We start from the raw sequence: 26,062 nt of genomic DNA, 5'->3' as shown, positions 1-26,062 counted from the left end.
CACATCTATTACACTACAGTAGAGTACAATGGGAGGGGCGTGAATATATGTTTAACATCGTTTTGTTTTGTTTTCTATGACACCTTAAGCTGGATCAGTTCCCCCCCCCCCCCCCCCCCCCAGTAAATGCAGAACTATCCCTAAATCTTGTAAACAACTGACCACAATCTTTGACTTGCACTTTCCCACAGTCTTCCACTTCCTCTCCTCTCTCCCCTTCTCACTCTCCCATGCAGTGTAACAATGATGGTTGCTCGGCCACCTTCCCTCTGTCTGAGGAGTTCCTTGGTGCACCGGTCAGCCCTGGAGCCAGCTCTGCCCCATGGACTGTGGTGCTCTGCTCACACAGGCCACCCAGAACCAACACAACTGCTTCAATTTGGATTCCAGGCTAGAATTTACCCTTGACAATATACAAATGATCTTGGTGTAAATGGATGAATCCTCTTTGATGATGATTATGGTTACCCAAGGCAGCTGAAGCAGCAGGTGTAGTCCCAGAGGCAGAACCACAGAGCCATCGCTAGCGCCCTCCGGAGGAAGATGAGGAGAATGCAGACACAAGTTAGGAGGCAGATGGCACTCATCTGTGAGAGTCTAGAGGTCATGGGAGAGGCAGAGGAGGGACAGGAGGGTGAGGGAGAGGAATATGGAGAGGGGGAAGGAGAGGTGTATGAGGGATATGGAGAGGGGGAAGGAGAGGTGTATGAGGGATATGGAGAGGTGTATGAGGGATATGGAGAGGTGTATGAGGGATATGGAGAGGTGTATGAGGGATATGGAGAGGTGTATGAGGGATATGGAGAGGGGGAAGGAGAGGTGTATGAGGGATATGGAGAGGGGGAAGGAGAGGTGTATGAGGGATATGGAGAGGGGGAAGGAGAGGTGTATGAGGGATATGGAGAGGGGGAAGGAGAGGTGTATGAGGAATATGGAGAGGGGAAAGGAGAGGTGTATGAGGGATATGGAGAGGGGGAAGGAGAGGTGTATGAGGGATATGGAGAGGTGTATGAGGGATATGGAGAGGGGGAAGGAGAGGTGTATGAGGGATATGGAGAGGGGGAAGGAGAGGTGTATGAGGGATATGGAGAGGGGGAAGGAGAGGTGTATGAGGGATATGGAGAGTGGGAGACTACAGAGGAGAGTAACACAAGCAGCAGCTCCTAAGATGGGAACAGGGTTTATTTTTGTATTTTACAAATGATTAATGACGTTTTAAAAGACAAGGGTTTTTATATAAAATAATGATTATGCAGAACTATGAAAATTAAAGAGGTTTGTATTTTAATTAAACTTTTAATTTAATTTTGGTGTGTTTTGTACAGACTGCAGATGTATTCTGATGGAATGTTTCATTTTCATAATGTTTCTATTAGGTTGATTATTGTATTCTGGCAAATCCAAACCTTGAATGATTATAAACATGACATAAAAACATTTCTATATGTCTTGGTTTTATTCAACGATCGTTTTCATCTTTCACGTCTTAAATATGGACTGTCTGATCAAAAGGACATTGAACTGTAAAAAATGAAATCAACACGCAAACACACATCTCTTTACTGTTCCTCACATGTAAACATTGACCAAAGGTATCACTTAAAGTCTGTAATATACAGTATCTTACTACAGTTGGTGGCACATCTATACTGAACAAAAAAAACGCAACATGCAACAATTTCAAATATGTTGCTGAGTTACAGTTCACATAAGGAAATCAGACAATTTAAATAAGTACATTTGTACCTAATCTATGGATTTCACTTGGTGGGCAGCCAGGTCCAGCCAATCAGAAATAGTTTTCCCCCACAAAATGGCTTTTTAACAGACAGAAATTCTCCTTTATTTCAGCTCATGAAACATGGGACCAACACTTTACATGTTGAGTTCATATTTTTGTTCAGTGTAGTCCAAGTCCAAGTCTGCAGCAGTATTGTCCTGGGAGATCCTCTCGATGGACTCCATGGAGGAGTGTTGTGAGTGTGACGACTGGGCTGGACACTCCTCCAGCAGCCCAGCTGGAGGACTGTCCATCCCAGAGTGCATCAGAGGCAGGTAGATATCGTCCATGTTGGGCAGCACAAAAACTTTCTGGAATGGAGAGAAGATAGATTAATTGTTTTATTGGGGATAGATTGTCTTACTTGGGATTTGGGGGGAAGGGGAGGCAGGGGAGAGTAAAAGAGGAAGAGCTGGATGAGAAAAGACAAGGGAGGGCGAGAGGTGAGAGAGACAAGGGTAGGAAAGGGAGGGGGGGAGAGAGAGAGAGAGAGAGAGAGAGGAAAAAGGGAGGTATAGCAGCAGGAAAGGAAAGAGAAGTCTAACCTCAAACTCATCCTGCAGCTTCTTCTCGATCCACTCGGTCACGTGACAGAAGGTGACCTCCCTCTCCCCCAGCTTGGGTCTGACACGCAGGTCCAGCTTGGGAGGCACACAGAAACTGTACCTGGAATACACACACATGCACAAATATAGGACCCTATCAGGACCCTATCTTTCAAAGATAATTAGTAAAAATACAAATAACTTCACAGATCTTCATTGTAAAGGGTTTAAACACTGTTTCCCATGCTTGTTCAATGAACCATAAACAATCAATGAACATGCACCTGTGGAATGGTCGTTAAGACACTAACAGCTTACAGACGGTAGGCAATTATTAAGGTCACAGTTATGAAAACTTAGGACACTAAAGAGGCCTTTCTACTGACTCTGAAAAACACCAAAAGAAAAATGCCCAAGGTCCCTGCTCATCTGTGTGAACGTGCCTTAGGCATGCTGCAAGGAGGTAAGAGGACTGCAGATGTGGCCAGGGCAATAAATTGCAATGTCCGTACTGTGAGACGTCTAAGACAGCGCTACAGGGAGACAGTATGGACCACGTGTAACAACACCTGCACAGGATCAGTACATCCGAACATCACATGGTAAACAACATGGTCTTGTAGTGGATGCAAGCCTCGAATGGAAGCCAGTGGAGTGGTGTGTGGCAAAATGGGGTGAGATGAGAGAACGTGGGAAGGTTGAATACCAGGCGGGTTGCAGCGTTCTGTAAAAACACCAGGAAGTCAGCTCCAAGAGATTATAATTTTGGAAATCTGTTCCCAAGTACTCCCGTGCATAATAAAGAGACACGTGATTGTATACAAATGTAAGCAAGGTTTGAAATTATTATGTTATAGTCAAATATTATATCTGTTTGGGCTTCTTCCGGTCAATTTGCATTCTACAAATTATTTGCAATTATGTTCAGGCCCCCTGACCTTCTGCTCAAGAAAAAATCATCCGGCTGAATCGAGTTCATGATCTGTGTCATAGAGTAACTTTGAGTGAGAGTGGGTCATACCATATGCTATCAGTAGGGGGAGGAGGGAAAGGGAGTGTTGGCTGTACCATATTTTATCAGTAGGGGGAAGGGATATTGAGTGTGGTCCATACCATATTCTATCAGTAGGGGGTGGAGCGATATTGAGTGTAGTCCGTACCATATTCTATCAGTAGGGGGAGGAGGGATGTTGAGTGTGGACCGTACCATATTCTATCAGTAGGGGGAGGAGGGATGTTGAGTGTGGGCCGTACCATATTCTATCAGTAGGGGGAGGAGGGATGTTGAGTGTGGTCCGTACCATATTCTATCAGTAGGGGGAGGAGGGATGTTGAGTGTGGGCCGTACCATATTCTATCAGTAGGGGGAGGAGGGATGTTGAGTGTGGTCCGTACCATATTCTATCAGTAGGGGGAGGAGGGATGTTGACAGCCAGTGTTCCAGAAAGCTCCTGAACCTCCACTGCCAGCAGCAGGGGCGTGTTGGACATCTCCTCAATCTTCTTTTTGATGTACTCATTCTCTGTCGCCTTCTGGAAGTACTTAGACTTAGCAATTTTGTCTACAAATCTCAAAATCCGCCTGCCTGTCCTCCCGCCACCAGCAGCAATCCTGCAGAGGGGAGGAGAGGAGGAGAGAGGACTTATACATGAGAAGACTTATGCCTTCAGAGGTAAATGTCACACCGGTCACAAATGAAAACAGCACTGCTATGACCTGCACTGCTATGATCTAAATCTAAGGGCCCTATTCAATCCATAGCACTGAATATCCACTTCATAGCGAGATTAACAATTCACATATTTTAATAGAGATATTTTGCGATACGGATTGAATCCAGCCATAGTAGCTTAAATGTAAGCTATATTCTGGGAAAGTGATGTCAATGTACAGGGCATTCGGAAAGTATTCAGACACATTGACTTTTTCCACATTTTGTTACGTTACAGCCTTATTCTAAATTGATTTTTTTTTTTATCCTCATCAATCTACACACAATACGTCATAATGACAAAGTGAAAACAGGTTTTTACAAATGTTTGCAAATTACATAAGTATTCAGACCCTTTGCTATGAGACTTGAAATTGAGCTCAGGTGCATCCTTGTTTCCATCGATCATCCTTGAGATGTTTCTACAACTTTACTGGAGTCCACCTGGTGTAAATTCAATTGATTGGACATGATTTGGAAAAGCACACACCTGACTATATAAGGTCCCACAGTTGACAGTGCATGTCAGAGCAAACCAAGCCATGAGGTCGAAGGAATTGTCCGTAGAGCTCCGATACAGGATTGTGTGGAGGTACAGATCTGGTGAAGGGTACCAAAGCATTTCATTCTACATTTAAAATCCTCAAGAACACAGTGGCCCCCATCTTTCTTAAATGGAAGAAATTTGGAACCACCAAGACTCTTCCTAGAGCTGGCTGCCCAGACAAATTGAGCAATCGGGGGAGAAGGGCCTTGTTAACCAAGAACCCGATGGTCACTCTGACAGAGCTCCAGAGTTCTTATGTGGAGATAGGAGAACCTTCTAGAAAGACAACCATCTCTGCAGCACTCCACCAATCAGGCCTTTATGGCAGAGTGGACAGACGGAAGCCACTCCTCAGTAAAAGGCACATGACAGGACTCTCAGAACATGAGAAACAAGATTCTCTGGTCTGATGAAACCAATATTGAACTCTTTGGCCTGAATGCCAAGTGTCACGTCTGGAGGAAATCTGGCACCATCCCTACGGTGAAGCATGGTGGTGGCAGTATCATGCTGTGGGGATGTTTTTAAGCCTAGTTAAATAAAGAATTAAGAAAAATAATAATTAAGTGTCAGGATTGCGGGAAAGATGAATGGAGCAAGTACAGAGAGATCCTTGATGAAAATCTGCTCCAGAGTGCTCAGGTCCTCAGACTGGGACAAAGGTTCACCTTCCAACAGGACAGCGACCCTACGCACACAGCCAAAGACAACACAGCAGTGGCTTTGGGAAAAGTCTCTGAATGTCCTTGAGCGGCCCAGCCAGAGTCCAGACTTGAACCCGATCAAACATCTCTGGAGAGACCTGAAGATAGCTGCGCAGCGACGCTCCCCATCCAACCCGACTTGAGAGGATCTGCAGAGAAGAATGGGAGAAACTCCCCAAATACAGGTGAGCCAAGCTTGTAGCGTCATACCCAAGAAGACTCTAGGCTGTAATCGCTGCCAAAGGTGCTTCAACAAAGCACTTAGTAAAGGGTCTGAATAATGTGGAAGGACCACCAGAGGGCAGGCTGGGCTCATGGATAGTAGCCCAACAAGGCATGGGAGACAAGGTAACCAGAGGCAATTAAGCATAGCTGACGGTACTAATGACATACTCTCCTTACCCTATAACAGAGAGAATGGAACCAGCAGAGAGGGGGGAAAACTATCTCTGGAAGATGGCCACCGAGAGAGAGGAGCTATCCAGGAAGAACCACTAAGACGGTGACAGTCCCGTGACTTTTTGTTGTAGTTTAAAGATAATCCTATTATGTTCTTGTTTCATCTTGAGAAGAAGATGTATGTTTTTCCTTGGAAGATTTTCATTGATTATGTTGGAGTGTTTGTGTTGACCCAATGCCCTCAATAGAGAACTGTGTTCAATCAAGAAAACCTACTCCTGACTCGTTTATTCCACCTTTCCGCTTTAGAGTGACGCCCAATTACTTGGTCCGCTCACAATAATTATGTACGTTTCAGTTTTTAAAAAAAAATACATTTGCAAAAATATCTAAACCTGTTTTTGCTTTGTCATCGTGGGGTATTGTGTGCAGACTGATGAGGAACATTTTTTACTCAACTACAAATCCTTGTCTATTTTGAGGCTACCAGACGGCCGTTTCATTATTTGTAGCAGCCATAAGGGCATGAAATCAGCAGACGGCAAGGCAGGTTGAAGTGCTCGGAGTGTAGATTTATTTACAGGTGATCCATGGTGAAAGCGCCATATACAAGCGCAGTAGGCCAAAAGAAATCGCCCTCTGTATCAGGTTTAACCTGTCCCATCTGAATGGACAGGTAGAGGGCAAGACTGTGTAGCCTCTCCTTGAGAAACCAAATGGAATCTGTCTAACAGAAGCTCAAACATTATATGATATAATTACTTGGTCCCCAGAACCATACAATTACCCAATTGGCAATTACAACCCGTAAACTGGTTCTACAATGTAAAAGGCCATTTCCACTTCCATTGTTTACATTCCTTTTAATCAAGATGAATGATTGTTAATGATATTTCAACACCAACAACCAATTTGTCTTATTTAAGGTTCTGACTCCAAAGCGTGGAGCGCAGACAAACGGAAGTCTGGCATAACCCGGGAAATATGAAATAAACAGAACCTCTACCAGATAAGTCTTGTGAACGTTCATGTGCACAATAACCGGTACAGAGATGGAATGATGAAACGCTATCAATTATTGTAGTATTAGATGGAATATAGATTTACCAGATAGGGCCTATGCACTTTAACGTGTGAAAGCAACAGCAAACACTTCAACAAGAGAAAAAAAAGCAGTTTGGAGAGCATAATGAAGAGGTGCGCAATGGTGCATCTTTACCACAGTGATAATACAATTTAAACAAATTCCAAAGGTAAGTTTCATATGTAGATTATCAGTTTAAAGCTGTTGCATACCAGCAGGCCTATGCTAGCAACTGTTGCCCCATTACCGATGAGCTTGCAAAGTGTTCTTAAACACCAAGACATTTTTGTAGCTGTATATGTATTACGGCAATCCTCTCTTCTATAATTTAACATTTGCGGTGCACCCGATCCGATCCTATCCTACAGCAATTTAGCAATCTGTTCACTAGCTCGTCACCCGACCTGTGTTGATTGACAGTTTGCTGGTCCAATCACAGTGCCGAGTGTGTGTTTCACTAGCCAATCTGTTGCAGTTTTTTTTGCAAGGGCGATGCTGTGCTGCTGTCTCTGGCTGGGAGTACAGTAATCCACATAGACTCTGTGCCACAAAATGAGTGACAAGACATGACAAAACCTGGCCAGATAAGTTCAAGTCATCAGTCTCGAGTCAAAGCCGAGTCCCAAGTCTTGAGGGTCCAAGTCAAGTCTCAGGTTATTTTATTTTCTATCAGGTTGAGTCGAAAGTCATCAAATTTGTGACTGGAGTCAGATTTGAGTCCAAGTCATGTGACTCGGTTGTGATTATAGAAAATGATATTAGGGCTTGAAGCGCTTCAGCGCTGTAGCACGCTTGAAATGTCAAGATCATTTCCGATGAAGCCAACATATGCAGCGTTTACCGTGAATGCAGTCTCTGCTAGCGTGGGAACATTGCCTTTAAATGTAAAACGAGCGACAAAACCGAATGTCATCGCTACGGATTGAAACGAGGCAAATACAGTACAAGGTCACAGTCAGGTCACAGTCAGGAAAAACTCCTGGCCGCATCATTCGACATGGCCGACTATATTTGGTGTGTAAGAGAAAGAGGCATCAATTACCCTTCAGCACCAGGTAGAGTCCCCTTTTCTCCCACAATGCTTTGGTGCTCTGAGAGCAGTACTTCCTCCTCATCTGAAGAGCCGGCGCTGGAGGACTCTTCATCACTGTCAGCCAAAACACTGAGGACGGGTCTGGATCTGGACACAAAACACAATAACACAGGTTTCCTGAGTGTCTCGTGTGGCTCAGTTGGTATAATGTGGCACTTGTTATGCCAGGGTTGTGGGTCCACTTCCCATTGGCAACTAGTACAAAAAAGAGTGAAAATGTATGACTGTAAATCGCTCTGGCTAAGCATGAGAGCAAAATGATTTCAGCTCTCACTGAGACTAACCTTAATCCTTATCTGAGTTCAGCCCCAACCCTAGCTTTATCCACAAACCTGATAAAGACATTTTTGGGATTTGACACCTAAATAAAACCATACTCAGCAGAGCCAACCATACTGTAAAAACAAGCTCATACATGCTTAACAAATAAGATTATATTTTTATGACAGAACAAGGATCTATTGTAGGAATCCATTTAAATCTGGAAACAGACCAACTAATCAACATAATGTATAGAGAGCTCTGTCATGTATAGAGAGCTCTGTCATGTACAGAGAGCTCTGTCATGTATAGAGAACTCTGTCATGTATAGAGAGCTCTGTCATGTATAGAGAGCTCTGTCATGTATAGAGAGCTCTGTCATGTATAGAGAGCTCTGTCATGCATAGAGAGCTCTGTCATGTATAGAGAGCTCTGTCATGTATAGAGAGCTCTGTCATGTACAGAGAGCTCTGGCATGTATAGAGAGCTCTGTCATGTATAGAGAACTCTACCATCCACAGGCTCTGTTCAAAGATTCACTATTAGAGGAGTTTGACAGAATAAGAGGGATTTTGTAGGTTGGTCTCTTAATCATCATTAATTGTCTGTCCCCTCTGACAGAGCATAGCATCTAATCATTACCAGGATGTCAGCATAGATGCCGCAAGGCAGTGGTTATATTGTAGCCTGAAATCCAGATCTGTTTGGTGCAAAAATTCCATAATAGCACAAACAGACTGGAACCCAGGCTAGTAATTTTGCAGTTCAATTTACAATGAAATAATAGTGTTAGTTGTACTACGTAAAATGCATGTTGTTCAGTAAACCATATATTTTCTTTCAGATGATAGTGCATTAACTGTAATGTGACTGACCCTAGGCTGCCAGTATCAGTGAGGCTGTCAGTGTCCAGGCTTCCCTCCTTGCCCTCCTTGCCCTCCTTGCCCAGTTTGGACAGGTTGATCTTGGTCTCCAGGGTCATCTGCAGGGCCCCAGTGTATACCACCTCCAGCTCCAGCCACAAGCCTGGAGAACACACACACACATGTGCGAATGCAAGCACGCACACACACACACTGACGCATGCACACACACACACACACACACACACACACACACACACACACACACACACACACCAGCACAGAGATTAAGAGACAGATCAGATGATTGAGAGGGAGGAGACGGTCCATTGCTCATGTCATCTGATTATGATAGAGTCCTGAGCATCAGATGAGTCGATATTATTACAGTAATCTGTTGTAATCTCAGTGAGCCAGGGAGCTGTTACCTCCTGCTGGGGACGTGCAGCATATTGGTTTGGTGGTGGTGTGTCTATGTGTGTCTGTGTGTGTGTGTGTGTCTATGTGTGTCTGTGTGTGTCTGTGTGTGTGTGTGTGTGTGTGTGTATGTGTGTGTGTGTCTATGTGTGTCTATGTGTGTGTGTGTGTGTCTATGAGTGTCTATGTGTGTGTGTGTGCCTATGTGTGTCTATGTGTGTGTGTGTGTCTATGTGTGTCAATGTGTGTGTGTGACTATGAGTGTCTATGTGCGTGTGTGTTTCTATGTGTGTCTATGTGTGTGTGTGTGTGTGTCTATGTGTGTCTATGTGTGTGTGTGTGTGTGTGTCTATGTGTGTCTATGTGTGTGTGTGTGTCTATGTGTGTCTATGTGTGTGTGTGACTATGAGTGTCTATGTGCGCGTGTGTGTCTATGTGTGTCTATGTGTGTGTGTGTGTCTATGAGTGTGTGCATCTGCGAACGCATACACACGGGGGGCACTTATAGTGCTTGGACAGGATTTGCTGGCTTGTGCTTAATAGTCTATTGACGCACCCGTGCGTCAATCTAAGTAAAATAATAAAAAGATATCCCATCAAAATCTGTCACATTATGCTAGAGATATCACATCTCAATCTGTCAGATTATGATAGAGATATCACATCTCAATCTGTCAGATTATAATAGAGATATCACATCTCAATCTGTCAGATTATAATAGAGATATCACATCTCAATCTGTCAGATTATAATAGAGATCACATCTCAATCTGTCAGATTATAATAGAGATATCACATCTCAATCTGTCAGATTATAATAGAGATCACATCTCAATCTGTCAGATTATAATAGAGATATCACATCTCAATCTGTCAGATTAGAGATATCACATCTAATCTGTCAGATTATAATAGAGATATCACATCTCAATCTGTCAGATTATAATAGAGATATCACATCTCAATCTGTCAGATTATGCTAAAGATATCACATCTCAATCTGTCAGATTATGATAGAGATATCACATCTCAATCTGTCAGATTATAATAGAGATATCACATCTCAATCTGTCAGATTATGCTAGAGATATCACATCTCAATCTGTCAGATTATGCTAGAGATATCACATCTCAATCTGTCAGATTATGCTAGAGATAGCACATCTCAATCTGTCAGATTATGCTAGAGATATCACATCTCAATCTGTCAGATTATGCTAGAGATATCACATCTCAATCTGTCAGATTATGCTAGAGATATCACATCTCAATCTGTCAAATTATGCTAGAGATATCACATCTCAATCTGTCGCATCCACCTATGTTGGCCTTCCAAATCTACGGTGGAAGGTGGCCGAGCTACAGCGGTGTTTGTCAGACCATGAGACATCCCGAAAATCGGTCTTCTCACAGAAATGTCTGTAGCGTCTGAACGTTATGACCCTTCTATGGAAAGGGCAGACTCTCAGGAACACAATGGTGTTCTCAGTCTTGCTATACGAACCACAGAATAGTCATGGGACTCGTCTGAAGGAAACCCATACAAACAAATGGAAGTATAGAGGTAGTTTTGTGTCCCAAAAAATAAGGGGTTAAATATGTGTAAATATTTCCTTTCTTATATCTGCTAGATATGGGACAGATACTTCAAAACCTTTTTCCTTGTGATAATTTTTTTTTAACTATATTTTTTGCCATTTATGAATTCAATCTGTTTCTATCGGCGATAGTAATAAAGGCCAAATTAAATATTTTTGCAAATATTATTATTATTATACCTAAAGGGGTCCTAAAACAGCTAAATGATCCATGGTATGACCATTTTAAAACAATTCCATGTGTTAGTTTAGTACCTACAGAGAGGGTTAGTCTGTAAGCCCTTTCCTCATGTCTCTCTGCTCGCATCACAACTTGCGCAAGGCAACACGACCTGCGTCACATCCATGCCTCTCTAATCACACACCATCCCATTTACAGATTCATACAGAGCTCCCCCTGCACAGTCCACATTTGTCACCATCATTCTTTTGGGGAATTATAATCTGTCGTAATTTGCTGTAATTTGCAGACCTTCATAATCAGGACAAATCCATTTAATCTGCTTCTAAGTACCCCTCCAGAATCTAGATTAGACTAAGTATGACACACTGTCATTGTCTTTCACTAATTGGTGCTCTGAGAGTTTCATGTACTGTATGCAGAGTGGGCTGATTCGCTGTGTCATCATTAGGGTCAGGAGTTATTCCTGACAATATTTGGGCCGCAGAGTTTCTCCTGGTCAGGTCACATGGTCTGGAAAACACCCGGCCCTAGTCATCATCGCAGAAACATCAGGGAGAGTAAAAAGGAAGAGTGAGCTTATTAGTTGACACTCGCCTCTGCTGTTGACTACAGGTCTGGACGCACTGGTGATTTGGGGCAGACAGGAGCCCATGTCCAGTTCAGTCAGAGTCAGCTCATTCATGAAGTAAGGCAGCTGCACACACACACACACACACACACACACACACACACACACACACACACACACACACACACACACACACACACACACAAAGAAACAAAGAAATGTAATTTCGCTCCTCTGTGTTGCTTGTTTCCAGTGGATTTTGTGGTTATGTTGGCTATATACTACTAGACAATTACGAAATAGAAACATTGTACAAGCTCCCCTTACTTCTGAAGAGGGGATTTTACACACTCACTCTGATTTTGCTCAACTTTTTCTGGATCTTTCTGGAGACAATGTCCGCCCAATATTTCTCACGCAGGAAGTCCCAGAATATTCGACCAATCAGTGCATTGACCCAGTCAGTGTTGTCCTCCACCGGGAACTCTGGGAAATCACAGGTGCACTGTAGGGAAATATATACGCCACTACAGATTAACACACTATTTAATCATATAATCTATCTGTTTCTAGATGTTTCATTCAGGTGGTCAGCGGAACTCACCCTCACTTTGTTGGTGGGGCTTGTCTCTGTGCTGTTGAGGGGTGGACTGGGCAGGGGGCTGGGCTGCTCTGAGGGCAGGAAACGAGCCATGTAGGTAGGGTAGTCCAGCAGTGGAGAGCCCATCCTGGATGGTTGGATGGAGGGGGCAGAAGGGGGAATGGGGAGGTCCTCTTCAGTGCTCCCAATCCTGCTGGAACCTCTGCTGTCCTGGGACTGTCTTGATGGGCTCACCCCTCGCAATACCGGCACATCTAGATACAGAGATGACAGCTGTCGGTTCACAGATTTTACATTGTTGTGATCATTTCTTTTAAGTGTTACATGAGAGTGCATCTGTAAGGAAATGTGTAATATTCTCAGCGATAGATTTAGCTTCAGGGGACTTAGTGGACTGTCTAAGACGTAGGACAACACTGTTCAGTTTACTACCAGGACAGACCAGAGCAGGGACAGAAACATGTCTGGTTAAGTGCTTTGAGAGCATCACGACAGTACTATATTCTCCTACATGTCCACGCATCTGTAATCTACAAATGAATCATCCTGAAATACATTGAACTGGAGCATATAATCCACTAGAGTAACATTTGCTTGATTTATCCTTCCCTTTCCACATGTATTGCTAATGCATTATATTTTCATGGCCAATATATGTACTGTGAAGATTTGTCATTACACAAAAAACACAAATAAAATACTAACGCAAAGTCAATTAAATGAGGGAAAAAGACAACCATACAAGACAACAAAAACAAACAAAAACAGTTTATCCTACCTGATCTGCACACACATCTGCCAGGCCTCTCATTCTCCTTCTCCTTCTCCATTACCATGGACGCGGACAGGAAGTGATGAAACCACTCCTCCTTCTCTCTTCCTGTCCGTCCGAAGAGGTATAGGGTTGTGGGGAGGTTGGCTGCTGGTTTGGGGTTGGAGGTGGGTCGTGTTTGGAGTTGGGGGTTTCCCCCCTGCTCCTCTTTTGGCGTCTCCACTGTGCCCCTCCCCTCCTCCATGACCCCCTCTCCCTCTGCCAGCTCAATGCAGATAGGGTACTTCAGGTTCCACAGCCTCTTACGGGCTAGCTCAGAGGGCAGCAGGAACACCTGGTATTACAACTAGACTTATTAGAAACCTCTTATAACACAACATTAATACATCTGGTTATTATGCTTTCAGACCATCTCAAAAAACATTGCAAGCGCCATGCTAAACCAACTGGGCTACAGGGGACCACTACGATTATTGTATGTAACACACATATAAAATACATTTTAAAAACATCTCAATGTTTTATGAAGTCAATGAATAAAATATAAAACTTTGCATCATATTTCCTCAAATGAAGCGTTAAGCTTTGAACAGCGAGGGTAAGTTGACAGACCAAGCAGACAGACCTTGCTGTGTCGTAGCTGGAAGCAGCGTGTGCTGACAACCGCAGCCTCGGGAGGCTTTTCATCGTAGGTGGCTCTGCGGCTGATGTTGTTCCTGGGGTAGTCCAGGCGAAGGCAGTGCCCCTCCAGGCTGGCGAACACAGAGTGGGTCAGGGACAGGTGGTAGGTCTCTGGGTCGTACTCAAACATCTCGTTCAGCCAGCCCTGAAACCAATGGGAACATACCCAGTTATATAGTGAGACAGTAAGCGAATACTTGAACGTCACATGGGAATACACTGAGAGCATGCTTCAATGACTACGACAAGCTGTTGTGTAACACGCTATTTTATATGTTGATAATAGCTTGTCCTTCAGAACACATGTCAATGCAGTTAGTCAAAGAGTGAACATACACCATGACACATAGAGAAAGCTACAAAGCAAAACATCTATCAATATTAGACTTGACTCTTCGGGGAGCCTAGGTCCTTTAAATGGTGTTAGTGTTAGAGAGGAAAAGTCTCAAAACTCCCTCGCACTGATGTCCACGACTAACTGTTCACCCCAAGGCTCAATCTGACATCCACTTTCCAAACAAACCCACCAAATAACCAAGGGAATTATCCCTCCTCACAAAGATAACCTCTCTTTTCCCCCTGTGGCGCTACACTTTACCACTGATAAGACTGCCAATGAACCTGAGAAATTACACAGCCCCAGCCTCTCTGCTCAGTTAATTGCCTCTGGAGCTGATTACGCTGGGTCGGAGCTGTACCCTGCATCTGGCAAGGCTGTGCTCTGCTCTTCTGTGCTCTGCCCTGCTGTTCTCAGCCAAGGGAGACAACACTAATGAGGCTCTGTATCTCTTTAAGTTTGGAGGAACTTTTTTATTGGGCGACGTTAATTGCATCCCAGGCACTTTTAGCTATCGCACAGGCACCACATTAGAAATAATTCAGGCTCAGAGAGGGAGAGAGGGGGGAATGGGAAGTGCTGACTTGTTTTAGGAAGAAAAGTTCTAAGAAGTGCACGCCGCATTATGTAGGATTTTTAAATATTTTTTCTATTCAGCCAATTCTTGTGTGGGTGTCAAGATCTGTAAAGACCAAGGCCATTTTCTGACTCCATGGTTATAAGTTCCCATTCAGACGTAGCTGGTCTTTTGTGCTGAGAGAAATGAACTGTACAAAAAGGAATTCACCTTCAGCCTTTTTGGGGGGAATTTATTTTCACTATTGAACACTATCTTACCTTGAGGACGTCTGATTCGTTGCCGAGGGCATCAGCCTGCTTAACAACCTCAGTCAGGGCCTGAACGTCTCTGTGTGGATGTGGCTGAGCAGTGTGTCTGGTTGAGCCCAACCTGATGAGCAGCAGCCCCAGCAGGAAGCCAAAGGCCACGCCCAGAGCCAGGCCTGATATATAGGGGCCCAGGGGAAGGATGAAGTAGGCGTAGGACAACACAGCCACACAGAACAACACCATGTGTGGTGGAGGAGGTGGAGAGGTGGGTTGAACAACCACACGATGGGGTCCTGAGGAGATCAGCGAACCAGGCAATCTCCGCGGGCGCCTGTGATGATGACTCTCAATGGCAAAAACCTGCATGACTTCATCGTAGGTGCAGATCTCCAGTTCCTCTGAATTGTCGTTGGGTTTGTTACCGTGGTGATCGTGGACAGAACATGTTCTAGTGGGCAGACCCTTCTTTGGGTGTTTGACACACGGCCAGTCAAACACCGGCGGAGAGTCACCATCCGTTCTCTTGGTGCTCCGCAGCGGAGACTCTGTGATGCCCACCTCCGTGCTTTCCATCCTCCCCACATAGACACCTCTGGAGCTGGGGGAGCCAGCTGAGTGAGTCCCTGTAGCTCTCTGGTGCTTGGGGCTGCCTGCTGCTGCATTCTCCTTCTCATCCCCCATGATCTTACTGAAAATACTGATAGGTTTACTGAACATAGGCTCCTGCATGGCCTCAGAGAACTTCCGCTTCGTGTCCTCCAGCTCTATTTTGAAGAAGCCCGCCTTGGTGCCCTCGGACGGGGATAGAGCGATGGGCGAGGGTGGCGCGGTACGGGAGTCTCCGTCACTCCTTCCCTTAGGCTGAGTCAGGTTCTTCCACTGCAGGTGCAGGTTGAGGCGGGAGTCAGACTTGGACTGCGACACCTCTGGCTCTGAGCGGGAGATCTCAGTAGAGATGGACTTGACTAGGCTGAGGAAGGGCCTGGGTCTGAGGGATGAGCCATGAGGGAGCTCCAGCTCCGTGGACAGGGACTTGACCAGGCTAGCCAGTGGCCGGTGGGTGGGGGTGGCTGGGCTGGGGGAGAGGAAGCTGGGGGCTGAGTTGGAGCAGTCCCCCAGGGACCCAGGTGAGGAGGGGGAGAGGGGTACGTGGAAGGCTGGGGAGTCCAGGCAGTGTTGGTTCTCCTCTTCCATGGAGTTCTGTCTCTCCTTGGAGAGGGAGATGTAGGGAGTCTGGTCGTCATAGTCGTTGTGTTCAAGGGGGAAGATGAGCTCGTTGTCATCCAGACTGTCCCACTCACCCTCTGTGCCTGTTAGCTGGATCACGATGCCCCTCCTGAGCCCGACATGGTGGGCCCTAACTGGGGGAGCAGAAAAGGGAAAGTGGGCAGGGCTCTGGGGGTCATGAGGTGGCCTTAAACCTCCCACTCCATCATCTCCTTCTTCTCTTCCTCTTGCCACATTTTCTCCTATCTCTGCCATTTATTGTCTTATCATTGTAGACCCGAGGCACCTAGGAGTCAGCAAAAGAAAGATCAACCCAGTCAGCTACTGTTCATGATTAAGTCCCAGGAGAAAGAGAGAAGAGAAAGAGAGAGAGCTTCTTTTCATATGTTACGCCTCATTTTCATCATTAGCATTCCTTTCAGTGAGAGTCTGCCCTTCGTGTTCATGCAAGGAGGTGTGAATGCAGCTTGGCAAGTAAAGGGAAGTGACATAATTGTAAATCTCTGTGTTGACGTTTGCCTACATCTGAATTAGGCCCCCGATAGATAACAACCTCTCCGTCTCCCGCTGCCGTCGCTTCACATTTCAAATCAAATCAAATGACATGTTATTGGCCACATACACATGGTTAGCAGATGTTAATGCGAGTGTAGTGAAATGCTTGTGCTTCTAGTTCCGACAGTGCAGTAATATCTAACAAGTAATATAATAATTCCACAACAACTACCTAACCTACACAAATCTAAGTAAATGGATGGAATAAGAATATGTCCATATAAATAAATATATGGATGAGTGATGACCGAGTGGCACAGGCAAGATACAATAGATGGTATAGAATACAGTATATACATATGGGATGAGTAATGCAAGATACGTAAACATTTTTAAAGTGGCATTATTAAAGTGACTAGTGATTTGTGTGTGTGTGTGTGTATGTGTGTAGGTTTGTGCTTGGAAAGTACAGAAATAGATAAGAGAGTTTCCTCCCCAAATGTTGTTTAAAGTAGGGCAGAGCACTGGGCTTGAATCCAATGCTGTACTTTGGGGGCCTGTTGCTCCAAATACCATGCAGATTTGGGGTGGAAGAAGTACTGATTAAAATGTAAGATTACACTCATTCACAAGGCTAGACTAATATATTAATAATTTCATGTATATGAACAGGGAAAAGACACATTTTTCATATAAGCCTGATGTAAACACTGTTTGTAGAGGTGTTGGCCTATCACATCATAGAATAAGCATATGTGCACTTCAGCTCTGACCAATCGTATGATTGGGAATCTATTATACACACTTCTCTGCATTGTTGCCATGCAACCAAGTGATTTTTAGATTCACCTTAATCAAGGCACTTCAGATGACACTCTCAGAGAAAATAAGATGTACTCTATGTGTCTCTCAGACTCATCTGTCTAAGAGACATCAGTTGGTTTTACTCTGATCCCTGCCGTCAGAACCCAGAGCAGTCCAGAGCAGCCCGCCAACACGATCTGATGACTGCTTCAGCAGCTTAAAGAGCAGCTTATGTAATACTAAGATGAATGGTAACGGTAGTCAGAGATGCTTTCAATCACCTCCTCTTGGCAGCCATTTAACATCTATTCTACACCATGGTACTAAAGAGCTGAATGGCAGAATTGGCAGTAGGCCTGGCTATAACATTATAGGCATTAAAGGCAGCTAGTAGTCCAAGTCAGTCCAAGAAAAGAGCATGTGTTGATCAGTGGACAGGAGGAAGATGTTGATCAGGACCCTATGAGATACACTACAGTGCATTTGGAAAGTATTCAGACCCCTTGACATTTTCCACATTTTGTTACGTTACAGCCTCATTCTGAAATGGATTAAATCATTTCCCCCCCTCATCAATCAACACAAAATACACAATAATGACAAAGCAAAAACAGGATTTTAGAATATTTGCAAATTTATAAACAAAAAAACTGAAATATCACATTTACATAAGTATTCAGACGCTTTACTCAGTACTTTGTTGAAGCACGTTTGGCAGAGATTACAGACTTGAGTCTTCTTGGGTATGACGCTACAAGCGTTGCACATCTGTATTTGGGAAGTTTCTCCCATTTTTCTCTGCAGATTCTCTCTAAATCTGACAGGTTGGATGGGGAGCTTCGATTCACAGCTATTTTCAGGTCTCTCCAGAGATGTTCGATCGGGTTCATGTCCGGGCTCTGGCTGGGCCACTCAAGGATCTTCAACGACTTGTCCTGACTCCTGCATTCTCTTGGCTGTGTGCTTAGGGTCGTTGTCCTGTTGGAAGGTGAACCTTTGTCACAGTCTGAGGTCCTGAGCGCTCTGGAGCAGGTTTTCATCAAGGATCTCTGTACTTCGCTCCGTTCATCTTTCCCTCGATCCTGACTAGTCTCCCAGTCCCTCCAGCTTTAAAACATCCCCACAACATGATGCTGCCATGTTTCCTCCAGACGTGACGCTTGGCATTCAGGACAAAGAGTTCAACCTTGGTTTCATCAGACCAGAGAATCTTGTTTCTCATGGTCTGATAGTCCTTTAGGTGCCTTTTGGCAAACTACAAGCATGTGCCTTTTACTGAGGAGTGGCTTCCATCTGGCCACTCTACCATAAAAGTCTGATTGTTGGAGTGCTGCAGAGATGGTTGTCCTTCTAGAAGAGTGACCTGGTTGTCCTCTCCGTCAGAGTGACCTCCCGGTCACCTCCCGGACCAAGGCCCACGTCCAATTCTGAGATGTTCGACGAGCAGGTGTCCACATACCTTCAGTCATGTAATGTATAGACAGGGAATAAGATACCATTTCAGATGCAGACTAGGTCAATTACTCTGTGAGTTAAACTCCACCATCTGTGGTTGGTTATGTAACTGCATTATGATGCTATGGCACAAATTCTACAGCATCTGGCGGCAGATTCTCTGTAATCCCTTCAACCAAAATGGGCTGGAGAGCCATCAGATATTAGAGTCACAGAGTCGCAGACAGCATTAGACCTGCCTCTCAGCCTGGGGACAGGGGGATAGAAGGCAAGTTCTGCAGGGTGAATGGGTGCACAGTGCATTTACATGAATAGTAGAAATAGACACAGGTGCATGAGTGCACACACACAAACACACACACAAACACACACACAAACAAGCTCTACAGATGGTCATACTAACAACCAACTATCTGTTGATAAGTAACGGCTTGCTAAGGTTACAGTTTGGGTGAGGGTTAGAATAAGGGTTAGGGTAAGGGTTAAGTTTAGTGTTAGGACTAGGATTACGGTAAGGGTTCAATTTAGGCTTAGGATAAGGGTTAAATGTAGAGTTAGGGCTAGGGTCAGTAGATAGTTAGTTGAAATGTTACTGATAGTCTGTAGAGCATCTACCCAAATAAAGCGTTACCAGATATTCTGAGAATAAAGCCCTTTCCTCAGTCTGTAGAAATCTATGGCCTAAACCAGTGGCATCACTGTACTGTGACAGACATGTCTGAATCCCAAATAGCACCCTATTTCCTTTATAGTGCACTACTTTTGACCAGAGCCCATACAGTGCCTTCAGAAAGTATTCATGACCCTTTCCACATTTTGTTGTGTTACAATGTGAGATTAAAATGGATTTAATTGTAATTTTTTTGTCAACAATCTACACAAAATACTCTGTAATGTCAAAGTGGAAGAAAAATTCAAAATTCACTACTATATCTTGATTAGATTCAATGCCCCGAGTCAGTTAGAATCACCTTTGGCAGTGATTGCTCAGTTTGGTCGGGTGGCCAGCTCTAGGAAGAGTTTTGGTGGTTCCAAACTTCTTCTATTTAAGAAGGATGGTGACACTGTGTTATTGTGGACCTTCAATGCTGCAGAAATGTGTTGATACCCTTCCGCAGATCTGTGCCTTGACACAATCCTGTCTCGGAGCTCTACAGACGATTCCTTCAAACTCGTGGCTTGGTTTTTGCTCTGACATGCACTGTCAACTCTGGGACCTTAGATAGACAGGTGTGTGCCTTTCCAAATCATGTCCAATCATTTGAATTTACCATAGGTGGACTACAATCAAGTTGTAGGAACATCTCAAGGATGATCAATGGAAACAGGATGCATCTGAGCTCAATTTCGAGTCTCATAGCAAAGGGTCTGATTACTTAATAATGTATTTTTGTTTCAAAAAAATTTATACATTTGCAAACATTTCTAAAAACCTGTTTTCACTTTGTTATTATGGGGTATTGTGTGTAGATTGATGAGATTTTTATTTATTTAATCCATTTTAGAATAAGTCTGTAACGTAACAAAATTTGGAAAAAGTCGAGGGGTCTGAAAACCTTCAAAATGCACTGTATATGGCCTTGTGTTTTAGGTTATTGTCCTGCTGAAAGGTGAATTTGTGTAATTAATAATGTCACCATTCTCAAAGGAATATTCTATGTATTTTATAGTTTACCCATCTACCAATAGGTGCTATTCTTAGTGAGGCATTGGAAAACCTCCCTGTTCTCTGTGGTTGAATTTGTGTATGAAATTCACTGCTCGACTGATAACTAATATGACGTGTGGCGTACAGAGATGAGGGAGTTATTAAAAAATCATGTTAAATACTGTTATTGCACACATGCAACTTATTATGTGACTTGTTAAGCACAATTTAGGCTTGCCATAACTCATTTAGGCTTGCCATAACTCATTTAGGCTTGCCATAACTAATTTAGGCTTACCATAACTCATTTAGGCTTGCCATAACTCATTTAGGCTTGCCATAACTCATTTAGGCTTGCCATAACAAAGGGGTTATGAAGTGCTTCGAAAGGCTGGTCATGACACATATCAACATCATCACCCGAGACACCCTAGACCCACACCAATTTGCAGACCGCCCCAACAGATCTACAGATGACACAATCTCAATTGCACTTCACACTGCCCTCTCCCACCTGGACAAGAGGGGAAATAGCTATGTGAGAATGCTGTTTATAGACTACAGCTCAGCGTTCAACACCATAGACCCCTCCAAGCTCATCACCTCGCTAGGGACCCTGGGACTGAACCCCTCTCTCTGCAAGTGGATCCTGGACTTTGTGACGGGCCACCCCTAGATGATGAGGGTAGGCAACAACACCTCCGCCACGCTGACCCTCAACATGGGGGCCCCTCAAGGGTGTGTGCTTAGTCCCCTCCTGTACTCCCTGTTAACCCACGACTGCGTGGCAGTGCACGACTCCAACACCATCATCGACTTTGCTGATGACATGATGGTTGTATGCCTGATCACAGACGGCGATGAGTCAGCCTACAGGGAGGAGGTCAGAGACTTAGCAGTGTGGTGCCAGGACAACAACCTCTCCCTCACCGAGGAGCTGATTGTGTATCATAGGAGAAAAAGGGGACAGCAGTCCCCCATCAACATCGACGAGGCTGCTGTGGAGCTTAACATGGTCCACATTAACCTGCACAGTCGTAAAGAGGGCATGGCAGCGCCTCTTCCCCCTCCCCCTCAGGAGACTGAAATGATTTGGCATGGGCCCTCAGATCCTCAAAAGGTTCTACAGCTGCACCATCGAGAGCATCCTGACTGGTTGCATCACCGCTTGGTATGGCAATTGCCCCGACCTTGACCGCAAAGAGCTACAAAGGGTGGAGCGGACACCCCAGTACATCACTGGGGCCGAGCTCCCTGCCATCTAGGACCTCTATATTAGCTGGTGTCTTGGGAAGGCACAAAAAATTGCAAAAACTCCAGCCACCCAAGTCATAGACTGTTCACTCTGCTACCGTCCTGCAAATGGTACCAGAGCATTGGATCTCGGACCACCAGGCTCCGAGACAGCTTCTACCCCCGAGCCATAAGACTACTAAATAGTTCATTAATGGTACCCTACTGTCTGCACTGACTCTATCTTGCACTGACCCTATGCACACTCACTAGACTATATATACACACCATATACACAGTAACTCACACATTCACAAATACTACACACACACACGCATACCGAGACAACACAAACACACATACATACACTTTTACACTCATCATTTGCTGTTTCTAGACTGTTCTTTATTTAACTCTTATTATTATCTATCCGGATGCCTAGTCACTTTACCCTGCCTTCATGTACATATCTACCTCAAGTACCTCTGCACTGTGATCTGGTACTCCTTGTATATACTGTACCTCCATTCTTGTGTATTTAATTTAATTTAATGTGTTAGTTACTATTTTATTGTGTATTATTATTTGATCAACTCTGCATCGTTGGAAAAGGTTCGCAAGCAAGCATTTCACTGTATAGTCTACACCAGTTGTATGTGATAAATACAATTAATTTGATTTTGAATACTTATTGACTCAAGACATTTCAGCTTTTGATATATTATTAATTTGTAAAAAGGTCTAAACATGATTCCACTTTGACATTATGGGGTATTGTGTGTAGGCCAGTGACATTTTAAATTCAGGCTGTCACACAACAAAATGTGGGAAAAGTCAAGGGGTGTGAATAGTTTCTGAAGGCCCTGTAGGACTCTGCCCTATATATTACTAAAATGGGTGCCATTCGGGCAGCGTCCATGGTTATGAAACACCGCAGCATTATCTATCAATCAGCATTATCCTAGACAGGCTCAACCATGGCTTGGCTAATATAATGCCTCTGATCCTGTCAACTGCATGACACACAATGATGAGGATTTGACGTGCCAACTCGGCGCGTGATGTAAAGAGCAAGAAGGAGTACATCCAGTCAGTGGCACATGCAAAGTGCGGCATTATGCTGGTGCACACTGGCAGTATAGAACAAAACAAATGATTACGAACTAGTTTACCAGTTTCAGTAGTACGTGGATTTTCTATTGTTTCTATTTCTATTATTGACCCCTCAATAAAAGTAAAATTCGACATAAAATTGATTCCAAATCTCATGTGTACTGTACTATTCAATACAGGCTCTAGAGGAAAACTTCAGAGGCAGCAGCTAGTATTTGCCCTGTTAATCTGAGATTTCATTCTGTCTATATAGGAGTTATGGAGGATGACTGTTACTCTACTCCTCCTAGGGCAAGTCAATATTCTCCATCGCAACCAGAGAATTACTGCACAGACCAAGCCAGACAGACAAACAGACAGACAAGCAGGCAGGTCTGTTCCTACTGCTGCTCTCCTCTCAGACCATGCAGTGTCAATACATCTCTCTGAGTCTGATCAGTCTGAGTCTGATCAGACAGGGGGACAGTGCCAGAGAACCGGATTAACCATAATGCAGGCTTTCACTGTAAAGTCAGACAAATCATGCTAGGAGGATTATGGACAAAAATAATAACGGATATGTTTGGAATCTGGAAACGTGTTTATGCATGATGACTTTGTTTGCTTTATGCAAACATCACTGAGAGAGATGAGTGACAGCAGTAGGCCTATAGATATCTTCCAAATAAACTGGAAGTGGTACAGGATAATGACTAGCGAGCTCATTGATACATGTATGGTATAAATAAATGGTGATCAGTTATGGTTATAAATTATGCTCTGTCTAGAGACAAAAGGCAAAACGTTGCTGACATGTTGTTATGACATTCAATTAAATAAAGCATTTCAAGAAATAGGTTTATGTTTTAATAGTTCTTAAAGAGTACATTTTTTTAAATCAAAAACCAGATAGGTAATTTGATGACGGAAGTCAGTTCAGAACAAATTCTGATTTACAATGTCAGCCTACCCCAGGAAAACCTTAACGACACTGGGCCAATCTGTGAGTTAATTTGACCATTGGAAAAAGAGCTACCTTGTAAATACTGCAATGCAGGTTGGATTGAGCCCCTAATCTTAATTTTCAAGGTGATGATTACACTTTTCTTCCCAACACAATACATGTGAGTCTACATTTCAAATGTGTATTTTATACCCCATTAGGGATTCGAATGTAGACCTCAAGTGGCAACAGATGTCAGGAACTCGGCGCCTTACCACTGTGAGCTAACTGTCCAGGGGGTCTTTTGCTCGCGACGCACACAATGTTATTATCAGAGCGTGTCAGTGGATTTCTGCTAAGTATGTCTACTGAGAAAGTTTTGGGACAGGTACATCTACGTTCACCCACCAACGAAATTAATATTTATTAGCAATTCCTCCCAACCACAACTTTTCACCTGAGATGTTGTGTTTGTGTCCGGGTCAAATGTACATTTTGAAGGGGTTGGGCAAAGGCTGCAATTGGGGTTGACAGTTACCCTTAAAGTATTTGAACTTGAAATTAAATATTTCGAGGCTCCAAAACATATTCAATTAAAAAGCAATAATATCAAGTACCAAAACTGAATTCAATTTACCTGGTTATCGCTGCAGCATGGACACAAACCACACCACTTCTTCTGTATTGTTCAATTATCACTGACACATCGAGAAGCGACTCCAGTCTCCACGATTAACTTGACAATACGATTTACAATTCGATAGTTTTTATTCTCCAAAATAACGGTGTGTCAAGGTTGTCAAATGCGACCTAGAGAGATGTCCTGCGAAATGCTCATAGTGCGCGCTTGTCACATCACAAGCCTGGTTTGCTGCGCCCACTTGTATCAACAATGTTAATTCTTCACGGCGGACCGCAGTAAGAATAATTGACGGTTGTTCGTGTTCAGTGATGTGTAGTGACTGTCTATTAAAAAGAGAAAGGTGCGCTGCCCACTGATCTTTTAATAGAAAATATAGTGTGACTCTAGTTCCACCACACGCTGCGCTCGTGCACACCTCCCATTTGCGGACTCTGTTCTAGATAAGACACGCGCTTCCAGCATCATCAGCAGAAGCTCTAGAGCTCCTCTCACCAATCTGATTATAAAAACCATGGCCGCAGTGCACTTTAATCCAGATGAAATAATCCAGCCTCAACACACTCTCTCCGAACGTTCTCACTCTCACACACACACGCACACACACCTAGAGTGAAACAGAGATGCTCAGTTGGTGTTGCTTCTAAAGCCTACCTCTCTTTTTTATAGAAGGTTTAGCTTTCTTACATAAATTCAAACAATTGTGAAACCACATATGAAATGGCCAATATATTATTTCACACAAGCAAGCCAATAAAAACAAATATACAATCACATTTTGTCTATTTTTCACAGGCCATGGATGCTATGACAATGCTCTCAACCCCATTCTATAGAAACCTTTATTAACTTGTCCTATAGATAAAATGAGCAGGAGTCAGCTCTCTGGCCTGGAGCAGGAGAACACTTATGAAAGCAGGGGAAAGGGAGAAAATAATGAATAGGGCACTCCATCTATCTTGGCCTAGATACAGAAAGCTCTGGAAATGACAAGGAACAGGGCATAGTGTTCAGACTCACTGCTGCAGCTGGGGAATACCCCCCCCCTCCTCATCCTCCTCTCTTTCTACCATCTCTCTCTCCCTCTCTCTCTTTGCCTCTCTCCCTCTCGCTCTTTCTCTCCTGCTTTCTCTCTTCTTCTCTTCCGCTCTCTCTCTCTTCTCTCTCATTCCCCTCTCTCTAGGATAACCCCCTACTAGAGGATACCTTTCTCTGCCCAAAGGAACAGTTCTTGTTGTAGCTATTCTCAACGACCGTTCATCCCTCTCCTCTAACACAACACTGATGTCACTGATGTTTTTTTCTTACCATGGGAGCAGAGCCAACATACTGAATACATAATCTACATCAAGCAGAGTCATCTCTTTCAAGTCCCATATAGACACGATCTGCATCTTAAATGTCAGCCTTCTCCCTATATAGTGCACTACTTTCTGCCAGGGCTCAAAAGCAGTGTACTATGTAGGGAATAGGGTGCCATTTGGGACGCAGACATGGTCCAATTGGCTTCTTCAGAGGTCCATGATATAAATGAGGAAAGACACATTTATT

The 26,062-nt window shown here is 43.9% G+C and overlaps 1 protein-coding gene across 1 annotated transcript; it reads right to left on the bottom strand.

The window, feature by feature from the left end:
• Positions 1 to 1,437: 1,437 nt before the first annotated feature.
• On the bottom strand, positions 1,438 to 25,176 carry tex2l (testis expressed 2, like). Its single transcript, XM_036956015.2, has 12 exons — positions 24,509 to 25,176; positions 14,984 to 16,487; positions 13,754 to 13,954; positions 13,135 to 13,462; positions 12,360 to 12,610; positions 12,111 to 12,260; positions 11,782 to 11,881; positions 9,000 to 9,150; positions 7,813 to 7,950; positions 3,721 to 3,936; positions 2,326 to 2,446; positions 1,438 to 2,091 (listed from the first exon to the last, which is right to left on the bottom strand). Exons 2-12 carry the CDS (start codon positions 16,454 to 16,456, stop codon positions 1,876 to 1,878), a joined length of 3,345 nt encoding a protein of 1,114 aa, XP_036811910.1. The 5' UTR covers positions 16,457 to 16,487; positions 24,509 to 25,176; the 3' UTR covers positions 1,438 to 1,875.
• Positions 25,177 to 26,062: the final 886 nt, after the last annotated feature.

This window comes from Oncorhynchus mykiss, chromosome 20 (genome assembly GCF_057628025.1).
Source record: "Oncorhynchus mykiss isolate SJ-2025 chromosome 20, ASM5762802v1, whole genome shotgun sequence".
In the NCBI taxonomy this organism is placed as follows: Eukaryota; Metazoa; Chordata; class Actinopteri; order Salmoniformes; family Salmonidae; genus Oncorhynchus; species Oncorhynchus mykiss.
This window is presented reverse-complemented; position numbering and strand designations above follow the sequence as displayed.